At 38.3% G+C, this 15,266-nt stretch overlaps 1 protein-coding gene across 3 annotated transcripts in view; it reads right to left on the reverse strand.

The window, feature by feature from the left end:
- Window positions 1–828: 828 nt before the first annotated feature.
- The window catches only part of CCNC (cyclin C), a 44,887-nt gene continuing 30,449 nt past the window's right edge, over window positions 829–15,266 (reverse strand). Inside the window, exons 7-13 of one of the 3 annotated variants that reach the window (XM_055136423.1) lie at window positions 13,711–13,746; window positions 12,952–13,043; window positions 12,216–12,283; window positions 5,353–5,432; window positions 3,652–3,770; window positions 2,777–2,871; window positions 829–2,243 (exon numbers count right to left, since the gene is read on the reverse strand). In XM_055136423.1, coding sequence (XP_054992398.1) covers window positions 2,820–2,871; window positions 3,652–3,770; window positions 5,353–5,432; window positions 12,216–12,283; window positions 12,952–13,043; window positions 13,711–13,746 — 447 coding nt within the window. In that variant the 3' untranslated portion in view covers window positions 829–2,243; window positions 2,777–2,819. Of the gene's footprint in view, window positions 2,244–2,403; window positions 2,872–3,651; window positions 3,771–5,352; window positions 5,433–12,215; window positions 12,284–12,951; window positions 13,044–13,710; window positions 13,747–15,266 lie in introns of those variants that run through there. The other 2 variants (XM_004605688.2, XM_055136422.1) reach the window with 2 other exon arrangements.

The raw sequence follows: 15,266 nt of genomic DNA on the forward strand, positions 1-15,266 counted from the left end.
ATTTATCAATGAATTATAATCATGGTCCTTAATTTGATCCTAACTAGATTTATTAATGCTTATAGTTTTAAAAAATTAATTATTTGGAGACCTGAGAGACAATTCAAAGGACTGGAGTGATTATTGTCAGATTTGACCCTAACATCACAAGGTCCTTTGAGTACTATGTGTGAAGGACCCAGTATCACCAAAAGTCCCCACCCCAAAGTTGAATCCATTACATTCTAGGATTATATCTTAGGAATACATACTAAAATAATCATTCTGAAATGTAATACCTTGGATTTGCTTACATATAATATGAAAGTTAAGGGAAGTGAACTGAAGTTTAGATGAAATGAAACTGGCTATAAATTGGTAATTATATCTGAGCAACAGGTTTATTACACTTTTTCTACTCATATACTGTTTTGACTTTTACAGTAAGGCTGCATAAGTACAAAGTGTATATACTTTTTAATTTAAAATTAAAACTGGAAAAGAACTTAACTAAGCTTAAGGGAAAAATCAGAATTATATATAATCATTCTGCCTTTCCAACCCAAGTCCAACCTCAATTCATTCAGACCTGAGGAGAGCTTTTTTTCCTTATATTTTATCCTGCTCAGAAAACAAGAGAGCTGTATTTATTTCTGGTATTGAATGTATGCATAGTCTTCCTTTCTAGAGGTCATCCGATACTCTCTACAGGAAGCAGTCTGTTGATAAACCATTTAAAATCATTCACTTGATAAAACTAGAGAAGGCTTTTAATATTCACCTTAAGGAAAAACTCTCAAAAAACAGTATAAAGCAGATTCAGAAAGATACACTGAAGACACTAGTCAATACAGCTGGAGAATTTACTTTTATTATTAAGTTTTATACTAGGAAGTCAACATTTAATAATTCAGTGTTCACAAATGATTTATTAAAAAACTATAACCCTTAAGGTGTACAGCAATATCCAATGACTCCAAATTTTAGCTATCATTCTCCTTCAAGTCTGAAGAGAATGATTAATTTTATTAAGTTCCACAGATAGCAGTCCCATCAACATAACATTGTCTTAAATCCTACACTCATAAATGAGAATTAAGAATAGTCAGTATCAAACTGACCTGAAACCTGATTGTGTTCCTGGCTCAGGATATCTAGAGTAATTTGTAAATCCATAGTAAGACAAAAAATAATATAGGGTGCGTTATGTCATATAAACTTTTCACAGTAGAATAAGAAGTAACATTAAAATGTTACCAAATTTCAACCATATTATGGTGTTTTATCCAATTAGGTTTCAAAATGCCTGATTAACTATGAATTAATTGCAAATAACTTTATAGAGAATTGAAACAATTTTTGCCCAGCATATCAAAAATGGTTATGGAATTTATGGGGCTGGAGCGATAGCACAGCGGGTAGGGCGTTTGCCTTGCACGCAGCCGACCCGGGTTCAATTTCCAGAATCCCATATGGTCCCCCGAGCACCGCCAGGAGTGATTCCTGAGTGCAGAGCCAGGAGTCAGCCCTGAGCATTGCCAGGTGTGACCCAGAAAGCCAAAAAAAAAAAAAAAAAAAGGTTATGGAATTTAAATGTCAGAGTATGCTATACATATTATAATTTTCTGCTAGGCTGGGCTAATATTTTCCATGGCAAGATACCAAAAGAAATGAATAAAATACACTTTAAAATCAATAGATATTTGATTAATTTCCCTGAAATTATGAATGCCATTACCCAAATCTACTATGATTTTGTTAAGATCTGATCCCTTAAATATAATTCCAAACTTAAAGGGGAGGGGGAAAAAAAAAAAACCTGCTCATATGCTTGATTTCTTAATGTCCTTTTCTGGTCCCTTCAATGACCAAAGAGAATTTTCAACAAATTATTTCTGGCTTAATAAAAAGCTAAATTTTTTATTATCCAAACTAAAATAATTATACTAATCACAACCTGTCTATGCCTTTCTATCTATAGGTCCTCTTAGAACCTTTCCAAGCTTTTATAATCAAGAGATTTTAATCAATTATGTACTAGAATCAAATTAGATAAGGAAAAACTTATTTTGCAAAAATAAGATCACTTCCCAATATGCTTGACAGAAACAAGCTATTCATTTTCGTTTGTGTTCCATTGAAGACATTACTGAAATCTGTCCAATGGGTTTATTTCCAACTGGTCCACTATGAAATTCTTCGGAATGTTTTAAGATTGGCTGTAGCTAGAGTTCTGACTTCCATTTGGACCCTGCTCTCCTTCACTGTTCATGTGGGGAAGAAAGAGATTTTATACCAATTAAAAGACTCATTTTCAATATTCTGGCAAGTATACTAATTTTTTAAATTATCCTGTGGCAAACTATAAAACATTATCAACTATAATACACAAATGTGGAAAAATTAAAATTCAGAACACTAACATTTGGTTTTATATTTTTTATTCTTATGTAACTTAGTGCCCTCACACATAGCAAGCATTCTGAAAGTCAGTGTCCAAAAGACTCAACAAATTTAAATAAGGGTATGGGATTTCATTGTCATTACAGGTATCACTCAACATAGAGATTAGAACTTCTGAACAAATTTTCTGTAAAATTAAATCTTACAAATAAAGTTTTATTCCTAGTAATCATGAAAATCAAGAAGTGCTCTTCCAAAAATAACCAAAAACTGTCTAAAGGCATAATAAAATCATATGTAAATACAGTAAGCCTTTATATGTCATAAATATGGTTATTTTCTGGAAAATGCCAAATAATTAAAATAAAATAAAAATAACTAAAACTGAAAATACCAGTAACTGTGGCAATAGGATTATTGCCTTATCTTGTCCATCATCATCTTGCAGCTTCAGGCCCTGCCACTAGTGGAGAATCACTCAGGGAATTTCTGTAAAAAATTCATCCAAAGGTAGCTGTTTGAATGACTGCCTTCAACAGCTCCTTGTTAAAAATTAATGTTGTCCAAATTACACATTTACTTATAAGATCTACAATCTATCTTAATTATACAACTTATTTTTTCTTGATAAATGATTAAGATGGGCTGCATTTTTTTTCTTACCCTCTGACCTGTTTTACCCCAAATGAGCTGATGTATAGTGAGAACTGAGAACAACTGAACTTAATGTGAACAGACACTTAAAAAAAAAATTAAGGACACCACCACCAACAACAAAAAATCCCTCTTAGCACAAGTGATTTATATCTGACAAAATTAAGTCATTGAGTGCCAAGGATCTTTGGGTCACTCAAAAACCAAAATTATTTTCTATAAATTCTTAAAATCTGCAATAAAATTTATAAAAGAGAGTAATTCAGGAGTGGAGGTAGAGGGGGAGATGGGAAAGATTCAATCTGATATGGGACTACACATAATTCTTACCCCTGAATATCAGATGAACTTAACTAGTTTTACTGTTTAAATTTATATACAGTATATACCCATATGTTGAGGAATACCTGTAATAGACCTGCCATTGCATTAGAAAAAGTTAGAAAAAGTTGGTAAATAGATGATCAAATTAATTTAAAATGAGACAATCAAGTCACAAAGTCGTTACAAATTATGTGTACTATAAAGTTTTAAAATAATTAAGAAAAAAATTTATGAAAAAAATGTAATAATGTATATGGAAAGAAAATTAAAAGGAATCAGTAATTAAAGTACCTGTTTGGAGGAGGTTTTGGTTTTGGCATCTTACTAAGAATAGTTGCCATCTCTTTTCTCTCATCAAAATTCTTCCACTGTTCATACAGTTTTAAAATAACCCTGATTATTTCCAAAATCTAGAAGAAAACATTAAGAAGTTTCAATGGCAACACCAAGCAGCATTTAGTACATAAAAACACCGCATATGAGGCGACCCCCAAGATGAGAGGAAAGTCTCTCTGCCCGTAAGTATTTGTAGCCCTTAAGATAATCTTGATTAATGTAAAAGCAGTTATTTTTATACTGCTGATACCTAGGCAAAATTCCAACCCTTTCATCTTTGAGAGAAGACGCCTTGGGTCTGTCCCTATCCATCTCTGCAGCAGGTTTCCTTTTTATCTGCTAGTATCTTAAAACAAAATAGGGCAAAGCAACAACAGAGCATATAAGGCACTTGCCTAGTCCATGGCAGACCTGGGTTCCCTGGGTTAGAACCAACCACCTGTAATCGATAAGGTCCCTTCAAGTCAAGCCAAGAGTGGTCCCTGAGCGCAGAATCAGGATAAGGTCCTAAGAACCACTGGGTGTGACCACCGCCACACCACCCCCCCAACCACCCAAAAAGAGTATGGAGGTCTAATTCAGAAAAACTTTGTCACTAGACTACCCACTACTGCCAACTGTTAATGTTAATGAATGAAATGCATAAAAGATGGTGGGCTGATTCTGTTTATAACAAGGTGAAATAAGGCGTTCAAACATGGCAGCTAAAAATATATCACATTCATTATTCATTTTCCAAATCAGCCCTTTCTTCATCTCCTAAGTAGACTTAACCTTGAATTATTCTTTCCTTCTTCTTTTTTTTTTTTTTTGGTCTTTGAGCCACACCCAGCAGTGCTTAGAGGAACAAATGGAATACCCAGGATCAAACAAAGGTCTGCCATATGCAACCCTGGATTATTCTAATGTTACCAACATTTCAGTGAAAGGGTTAGAAAGAGGAAAAAAAAAAAAAAGCAAAACCACATTTGCCAAAAATAGGTTTTATTACAAAAGTCTGCAGTATTATTTAAAGTTAACTTTATTTTTATTATTATTATTTTTTTAATAATTTGTTATTTTATTGAATCACCATGTGGAAAGTTACAAAGCTTTCAGGTTTAAATCTCAGTCATACAATGCTCAAACACCCATCCCTTCACGTGCGCACATATTCCACCACCAAGAATCACAGTATACCTCCCCCCTCCCCACCACCCTCCCGGTGTAACTGATAAATTTCTCTTTACTTTCATAAAGTTAACTTTAAAATAATCTTGGAAATTAGATGCTACTCTACAACCAATGAAATCAAAAGTTTTCTCAGTTATGCAGAAAAGAGAAATACAATCTAAAGAGTCAACATCAACACTTCTCACCAATACCACTTCTTTTGTAAAAAAAAATCAAACATATTAAGGCTGGAGCTATAGTACAGTGGGTAAGACACTTCCCTTGCATGTAGGCGATCTGGTTTGATCACCTGCATGCCCTATGGTCCCCCAAGCACTGCCAGGAGTAATTCCTGAGTGCAGCGCCAGGAGTAAACCCTGAGCATCACTGGGTGTGGCCCCCAAACAAAAATCAAACGTGTTATTTAAGGCTCATGATAAAGTACACGTAATTATTAATTTTCAAATATTTAATATATTAAACTCAAAAAATTTTAAAGAATACCTTCTCCATATCCACAGAAAGCTCAGCAAACCACTGCCTGGCATCTTTCTGCTGTACAACACAGGCCACATGTAGGCAAGCTGGAAAGAAGATGAGACAAAGGTCCATGATTAACTATAAATATGGAATGTATGGACTTAGGATTTATGATTTTTACTTAAAATTTTCGTGTGTGTGTTACTGTGCTAAACTAACCTTTGGAAATAAATCAATAGCACAACTTATGTCAGTCACCTCCAGACCAGTTAAAATAATGATGTGGGACCAGAGAAATGCTCCTGAGCATATATGGTTTGCTTATAGGAGAAGCCCTGAATGGTCCTGCATGGTCCCTGAAGCACTACCAAGGTGACCACCTGGCGCAAAGCTGTGTATAGCCCCCCAAAGCACCTCTGGGTGTGAAAAATATATAGGTTCATGTAACAGATACCACTGATTATCCCATCAATTATCTGTATAGATAAAAAAGAATTCCTAGACTATTAAAGTTTTTCACATATGCTTCTCTGTACTTGTTTATAATACAGCTATCTTGAGAGTAAAAGAGGGAAACACCTCCACAAGGAATGGAGCATAAAAATGATTCTGGGAGATGCCTGATGCATGTCTTGCATGCAGTCACCCCCGATTCAACCAAACCCAGCAACACATATGGTCCCCTAAATGTCAAGCAAAGAGTAGCCCCTGAACACAGCAGGGTGTGGCCCAAGTCCATCACTGTGTTCCATTCCCCCACAAAAGATTCCTGAGACTGGGAGAAGGTCAAAGGGCCGATGCACCTGCATCAGTGTTAAAACCAGAGTTCTCTGGGCTTAATTATAGCGTTGTATACCCCGGCCCCTTCTTTCTCCTTGCTCCAACTACTACCAGGAGACCTAGGAAGTCCCCAGCACTGCTAAACCAAACACATTAGGGCTTCAGGGCCAGCCCTCTGAGCACTGTGCTTGAGAGACCCCAGAGGTCCCCACAAAGATCATGAATGTTGAGTAAAGTTATGTTCAATATGAGTATGAACAGCTCTAAGCACTATATAAACTCAGTAACAGCCACGATCCAGAGACTTACAAATAAATCTCGGAGGAGAGCAACACTGCTGCAGAGATGCCCTGGCCCCCCAAATCACCATCCAGTTAAAAATTTAACTCTAGCTCTAACACCCTATTTAAAATTTTAGCATTCCTGGAGCAACATCTCATACTCTACATCCCTGATGTAGCAGGAATAGCACACCACAGTTGTCAGGGTATACAATAGAAGACAACTGATCTTGATTAAAAAAAAAAAGGGAGAAAAAAAAATATATATGTACATATGCATCTATATGTATATTAGCACCCACGGCTCAAGCTCTAACAACATGTTAGTGATCTCTTATACACGGGCTGAATGGCTCCAACGTGAGATACAATTTTCACACACTTTCCTCTGAGGAAAACTTTTGGATCATTTTTAGTGGATTATTCATAAGAAGCAATACAAAATAAATTATTTAGGATCTGTCACCTTTGGGGCAGGTTTGGGTGGTGGTGGGAAAATTTGAAATAACAGTGATGGGAAGTTGTAGTGGTGGTGGGATTGGTATTGTAATACTGTAGTATTAAATGCAATTATTGTGAACTACTATACAAAAATAAAATTTAAATAAAATAAAATAAATTAGTATGAACAGAAAACTCAGTCAATCAATATACTAATAAATTTCAACAATATTGATTATATTTCATTTTAATGTTTTGGTTTTCAGGCCACATCCAGCCTGCTCAGGGGTTACTCAGGGATTACTCCTGGCAGTGCTCAGGGGACCACATGAGATGCTGGGGATCAACTCACATGCAAGGCAAACACCCTACTTGCTGTACAGAAGGCTCCAGAAATGACGATTTTTTTGTTTTTTTGGGGGGCCACACTCAGCAGTGCTCAGGGCTTACTCCTGGTTCTTTACTCAGGGGTCATTCCTGGCAGAGCCCAGGGTAGCAGATGCAGTACCGGGAATCAAACCCACGTCAGTTGCATGCAAGGCAAGCATCCTACCCACTGTACTATCACCCTGGCCCTGTTTTGACTATATCTTAATGTTTCACTTCAAAGTGGTATTTTTGGGCTTTGGGGGTTTTGTTTTTGAATTTTTGGGTCACACATGGTGAAGCTCAGGGATTACTCCTGGCTGTGCACTCAGGAATTAGTTCTGGAGGTGCTCGGGGGACCATACGGGGGTGCTGGGGATCAAATTTGGGTCAGCCTCATGCAAGGCAAACACCCTATATATTGTTCTACTGCTCTGGTCCTCAAAGCAGTATTACCTCAGTTTTCTTAATATAAGGATAGTATCATTAGGTGAAAATGGGGTACAACTGTACAGAATTTAGTATAATCAAACTTAATTAATATGATTATACAATATGATATAGAACACACATATAACACACACACATATAAAACAAAGACAGTAGAAGACAAAAACCTACATGGTAATTCTGCATACTATAATTCCACTGACCAACCTTGTTACCCTGATTCAATACTCTAGTTGATTAAGAATTATATTTGTGTTCTGGTTATCATAAGATAATACTAAATGATACGTTAGTAAACTAATGTACTGACTGATTGCTCCAAGTCAAGAGAAGCTATGAAGCAGAACTTAGGTTTAGGAAGAAGAGACCAAAGGCCTGAAATTATAATAAAAAGTAATTTTTAAAAGTAGAAAATGCCATGACAGGGGCATGCATAAAGTAAATCAGAGCAAGAGATATTCATTTAACAGGTCAGGAGTGGACGGAGGAAGCAAAGGAGGGTGTTGCTCAAAGCTATCGCAGCCAACTCTAAAGAAGGTGAGAATGGAGGCATAGAATAGTATGGTTAATAAATGGTAAAAGCATCTAAGAATTTCATACAGAAATCGGGGAACAAATTTTTCATTTTCAAAGCTCCTTTTGATGCAAGAAAATCAATCTGACACTACTGACATTGTGAACTGATTTAATTCTTTGAAACTAACATGAGTACTACCTAGAAGTTTCCCTGGCTTTTACTATTTACTCACCAGATGCCAGAGTTATGACAACCAAACCACTTTTAGATGTGACAAACGTAGTTGGGGAACGAAATTATCCTTGTCTGAGAGCCTCTGGTTTCCTAAGAAGGGAACTAGTGCTATACCAAAATGTTGGGGATGGAATGAGCTATCAGGGCGAGCCCACATAGACTGTACTACGGACAGGAACATTTTCCCCCTTCAAGCTGCCTTCAGAAAATAATTTCAGTATGTTGAAAGAGGCAGTTTTTCCTTCTCTCACAGAAGCCTCCCTGGTCTCTGACCTCCCAGTGTTAGCCAGGCCTGACCTTTGAGATTGCAAAATGCAGGCTCTGGCCCAGCCTAGTCTTTGGGATGTAGATTTCAGATACTGCCCAGTTTGTATTTGAAGTGGCAGCCCAGCCTTGTCTTTGGGATGTAAATCCAAGTGCCTGTAGCCCAAGAAAGGTTTCAGTTTTGGTTTTCCTATCTTTTCCTTCTCAGTTCTGTAACTTTTTCCCGAGGCTACAGGCCTACAGGTACAAGAAAACAATATGTTGTACTGCCTCAAAGTTCTTCCTGTAACTTCTTTTGATGCCTTTGGTGACATCACCGTATTGCGCCCTTTAGAGGTACCATGATCAATAAAAGGAGATCCAAGAGGCCCTCTGCCTTTGCCAAGAGCCAGAGCGAGCTTTGGTCCTCTATGAGACATATTTCTTCAGCGTTCCTTATCTCAGCCCCTCCAACCGCACGAACGCTCACGCAACACCAAAATTGCAAAGATTTTAAAAGAAGCCCATATTAGAACAAAATGATTATTAGTGCCGTCCTGATCGTGCATGCATTCGAGGGCAAGACAAATGCCATAAAGAGCTATCTAAAAGGCAGCTGGATTTTAAATAAACTAAACTGCTCAAAGTAATATCTTTTTGTTTTGCGGCTACACCTCAGCAGTAATTAGGGCTTACTCCTGGTTCTGTGCTTCGGGGTCAATATGTGGTGCTAGAGATCAACTAGAACTAGCTGCATGCAAGAGATGTGCTTTAATCTGACCTCTCCCTCCAGTCCACAAGAATAAAATCTTGGTTAAGAAAATTAAATGATTTTAGAGTGGGGAAGATTGCTCAAAGGGTGGGCAAATGCTCTGCATGTGGCAGTCCAGATGGGGGCCCTGACATTAATCTCAAAGTCACTGCAGAAGCAATCTCCCAAAACTGCCAGGGATGGTAACTCACCAGACAATAAATAAGTTTGTTTTAGCACGTAAGAAATACGAAGAATCATGGGCCTTAATGAGACTAGCTAGAAAGAACAACAACAACAAAAGAATGTGAAATAGGGCTGGAGCAATAGCACAGCGGGTAGGGCCTTTGCCTTGCATGCGGCCGACCTGGGTTCGATTCCCAGCATCCCATATGGTCCCCTGAGCATCACCTGGGGTAATCCTGAGAGCAGAGTCAGGAGTAACCCCTGTGCATCGCCGGGTGTGACCCAAAAAGCAAAATAAAAAAAGAATGTGAAATATGTGGCATATGACCTGCTACTCACTCCTTCCTCCCATATTTTAGTAGTCCTTTGTTTTCAGGAGACACTAGCACTAAGAAAGTATAATTTGTCATTCGTGTAAAGTTTCCGAAACAGTAACATTTAAGAAATAACTGAAGGGGGCTGGAGAGACAGGTACTTGTTTTGTACATGGCTGACCCAGGTTTGATCCCCAGCATCCCATATGGTCCCATGAGTATGTCCCAGTGTGATTCATGTGTGCAGAGGCAGGAGTGACCAAGCATTGCTGGGTGTGGCCCAAAAAGCGAAACCAAAACCAAGCAAAAAAAGGAAGAACTGAAGGCCAAGGAAATGATTAGTAGGACTGAAGCATATGCTTTGCATGTAGGAGCCCAGCGATGGATCCCAAACAAGGCATGACTCTCTGAGCACTGCTGGGGATCATCCCTAGGCACCAGAGTGGGTGTGTCCAAAAACCAAAATAGAGATAGAGAAACCAATGAAAATAAATCCAAAGAGAAAAACAATGGTGAGGCCAAGAGAATAGAGATGGAAATCAAAAGAAGTAAGGGAAAACAACTACCAAGCAGTAATACACAGGTAGGTATTATGTACTTTCAGATACCATAAGCCATCTACAAGTACCTTTCACATTTGGATGACAGCTAACTTCTCCCTCAATCAAAGCATTAAGGACCACAATGCTACTTTACTGAACCTCTCAGGACTTAACTAGCTCAGTTAAAAAAAATTAGACAAACTGTTATATAAATAAATTATAATCCAAACCAGCAGAATTAGATTCTATTCAGATGTTTTTAACTAGAAAGTGCTGGAGAGACAATCCTGACTGTGACAGTTATTGTTCTTACTATTGAAACTCCACCAAAAACAGTCTATTACTTTGTGGAATGTTAAAAACACAAAGTGGGGGCACAGTGCTGCAAACAAGTCAACCTGTACCTGCAGGACATTTGCACCAGCAGCCTGATGGTGCCTTCAGGCTCCCTGATACCCAAAAATTTCCGCTGTGCCTCTAGCCAGACCCCAACAACTTGAGACCAAGTTTCCTGAGAAATTAATGGACTGAAACTTAGGTAGGTCAGAACCATTCCCACAAACTACCTCGGCCTCAGTTTACAAAGTTCATTTATCAGCCTTTGCTTCAAAATCAAAAGCTGCTGTTAATACTCTGACCCAGGCTAAACACACGAGGGTAAATTGAAGGAGGGTGGGTCAGCCTGGTGCCTACCCAAACAGAGCCCATGGCGGCCGCTTGCTCCTACAATCCAAAATCACTGCCATGCCCCTGGCTGGACCCCACCGTCTCAGGATGGACTTCACCAAGATATTAACCTATAGAAAATTCAGATATGCAGGCTTTTTGACTGAAATCTCCAGGCTTTCTTAGAGTGGGATGGGCTACCTCCCACTTCCCAATACTTCTGGTTGCACTGGTAGTCATCTCCATGAACCAACTCCAGCACCACCATGTAAATTCTTCTACTAGCCTTGCTTCGGAGAAAGCAATCAAAAACCACAGTTAATCTTGGACTCGCTCAAGGCTGAACAGACTGGGGTAAATCAGAGAGAGACCGGATAGCCTGGTGCCCACCCAAACAGACCCCCAGCAGCTGCTTGCTTCCACAATCCAAAAGCTCCAGCCACATCCCCGGCTGTACTCTATCATCTTGGGATGGAACTCACCAAGATGTAATCAGCTGAAAATTCGGGTATGAGTGTTTTGTGACTGGAATCTCCAGGCTTTCTTGGGGTCAGGATAGGCTACCTCCTCCCACCTCCTTGTACTTCTGGAAGCCTGGGCAGTTACATATCCACCCCAAAGCTGCCACCCAGTTAAAAAGCTACTCCAGTCTTACGTTCTCAATAAAAATACTGAGTGCCCTGAACAAACACGATGATGACAATGATCTCTTAAAACTTATATCACAAACCATAATGCACAAAAGAAAAAGAGAGAGAAAAAAGAAAGTGCCTACCATAGAGACAAACTGGGGAGATGCACTGTTGCGGAATGGTGCGAGGGAAACAGGGGACATTGGTGGTGGGAAGTGTACATTGTGGAGGGATGGATGTTGGATCATTATATAACTGAAACCCAATCATGGACAGCTTTGTAATGGTATATCTCATGGATAATGAATTAAAAAATTAAAAAAAAAAAAGCAACATGGAGTTCATGCCCACTTCAGTCAGTTTAATCAGTAGCTGAATAAATAGTAGTCCTACACTAAAAATAAATTTAAAAAAAAAAGTACAATAGGGTAAATTTTTTTTCAGGACATACTAATTGTAACAAAGGTATACAAAGCTTACATACCTAAAGCTATCATGAAAGGAGGATACAGTAGGCAAAGATCCGTCCTGTAGGTATCATTCACTATCCTCCTAGAGAAAAGTAAATTTTATTGTTACTTTGAGGAAGACTTCCTCCTATGACCATGTTTCCCATCCAGACAGCCACATTCCCCATATTTGCACAGATTTAAGTCTTGCACAGATATTAGGAGAAAACATAAGGGAAAAAAGATGGATACATAAATGTGACATATAAAAAAAATTTCAAGATTAAAGCTGCAGTTAAATCACTGTATCACTGTCATCCCGTTGTTCATCAATTTACTCGAGCGGGTGCCAGTAACATCTCCATTCGTCTCAGCCCTGAGACTTTAGCAGCCTCTCATTACTCATTTTTCCCAGCGATTGGAGGCTCTTTTCAGGGTCAGAGGAATGGGACCTGTTATTGTTACTGTATTTGGCATATTGAATACGCCATGGGGAGCTTGCCAGGCTCTTCCGTGGCATTTAAATATACCTTAGATATTTAAGCATCACAAATTAGAAACATTTCTAACTTTAAAACAAATCAAAGTATCAAAGATCCTTAATATTTTAGCATTTATATCAATATATCATTGAAATTTAATAAAGACATTTTGTTCAAAATAATCTCGGTATACTAGTTTAATTACTATAAAATTATTAATCTTCATTAAGTTATCAACCTGCCTAGTTACTAACATGTTATAACTATGAATAATTTCTGTTCTAATTACCATGCAAGGGGAAGCAACATGTCCTCTTGGCCCATGTCCTGCACATACTGGAGCAAAGGTCTATAAGGATGATACACTATCAAGCAACAATCCTAGAAACAGTTTAAAAAACGTGTATGTATAAAAACAGATTTATTACAACACCTTGTCATTACCCAAAAACTTATTATCCAACTGATTGTTGATTGTGTTCCAAAGTATTTTGTATCTAACTCACACTTGCTTCCCTCTCATTCTCTAAAGCAAGCAATATGGCAACCCTAAACTCTACTATAATAGTAAAGGCAGTGCTCTCTCTGAAATATACCTTGGCAAATCGGTTGGCAGTCAGTCAGCATCCACTCCCTTAGAGACTCAAAGTGTCACATCTGCAACACACTGAAACCTCTTATTAGCCTATAAATCAGTAATTCCCAAGTGGAGGAGCAGAATTCTGCCGAAGACATAATCTATCTTTAAATAACACCACACACAGACACAAATTGTGCAATATTTACAGTGGTTTAATGTCCTGAATGCTTTTCTTGTAATCTTCTTATAGTTATTATGAATAAAATTATGTTCCCATTCTAAGCAGGATATATCAATTTTTCAACTCTATTAGGATGTAAGTAACAAGCTACTAGATATGATTTCACCATCACATATTATTTGGGTGGTTTTAAAATATGCCTCCCTACATATAATTTCTTTAAATAATGTCTGACTTTGGTATAATAAAATCTTACTTCATTAATCATAGAGAAGAAATATACTTACCATTAGTTCTAAAAGATAGAATTCACATTCTAGTATCTGTTTGAAAAAAAAGGGAAAAAAATATATGTCAACAGGAAACCAAATTAGATGAGCTCACTTTTAGAACTTTGTTACACTTTATAGTAATAACAAATTTCTGTAAAAATTTTGAGCAAGAAAAATCAGTTTACATTAGAATAAACATGTGCATTAAACAATTACTTTTATACATTGCATACATACAAGTGTTACTACAATTAAATAAAAATTTTAATTTTTATGGAATTCTTTTATGGAATTCTGCCCCCTCGCCTGATTGTCCTCACTGGGTCCCCTCAGAGGAGGGCGGGTTGAGTTTCGCTTCCCACCCCAAACAGCCGGCAGCTGTAAACATCCAGAGCCCAGCCACAGTCATGCTCATAGTCACTCTCCACATGCTTGGACGTGCCTCACACATGACGGAACTGGCAGAAGAACCCAGCTATGTGGACCCAAGGCTGATATCTCCAAACCTGCTCAGATCAGGACTGGGCCTCCTCCACCCAGATCCCCCATTTCTAGTAGCCTCAAAGTCACACCCACAACCTGTCCCCAGCGGCACCATGTAATCCCATCAACGGCCAAGATGCAAAGACTATAAAACAAAGCTCCTGGACCTCTTATAGTCTAGCCCACTGATGTACCAAAAGTAGCACACGTGTTGGTTTTAACATACTTGCTTGTATTCTCTTATATACATCCTCCGTCCCTCTTGGAGAGCCCGGCAAGCTACCGAGAGTATCCCGCCCATATGGCAGAGCCTGGCAAGGTCCCCATAGCATATTTGATATGCCAAATACAGTAACAATAACAGGTCTCATTCCCCTGACCCTCAAAAAGCCTCCAATACGGCACCAATTAGAAAAACGAGTAAGGAGAGGCTGCTAAAATCTCAGAGCTGGGACAAATGAAGACATTGCTGGTGCCCACTCAAGCAAATCGATGAACGACATGACAGTGATGACGAGTGATAGAATTCAGCCTTGTATCAGCATTCTTAATACTTACCTTTAAAATAACATGTATAAATATAAGACTTTCCACTCAACAAATACAACAATGTATTTATTTAAATTATTTATTTTAGGGTTTTTTTTTTTTTTCTTTTTGGGTCACATCTGGCAATGCACAGGGATTACTCCTGGCTCTGCACTCAGAATTACTCCTGGTGGTGCTCAGGGGACTATATGGGATACTGGGAATCGAACTGACAAACCGAGGTCGGCCACGTGCAAGGCAAACGGCCTTGGTACATCTACACAATGGAATACTATGCAGCTGTTAGAAAAGATCGTCATGAAATTTGCATATAGGTGGATCAACATGGAAAGTATCATGCTAAGTGAAATGAGCCAGAAAGAGAGTGACAACATAGAAAGATTGCACTCATTTGTGGAATATAAATTAATAGGAGATTCACACCCAAGAATAGTAGCGATAAGTACCAGGAGGATTACTCCACAGCTTAAAAGCCATCCTCGCGTGCTGGGGGAAAAGGCAGCTCAGATAAAGAAGGGACCACCAAGTAAAGGGTGCTA

Source organism: Sorex araneus, chromosome 4 (assembly GCF_027595985.1).
Source record: "Sorex araneus isolate mSorAra2 chromosome 4, mSorAra2.pri, whole genome shotgun sequence".
NCBI lineage: Eukaryota > Metazoa > Chordata > Mammalia > Eulipotyphla > Soricidae > Sorex > Sorex araneus.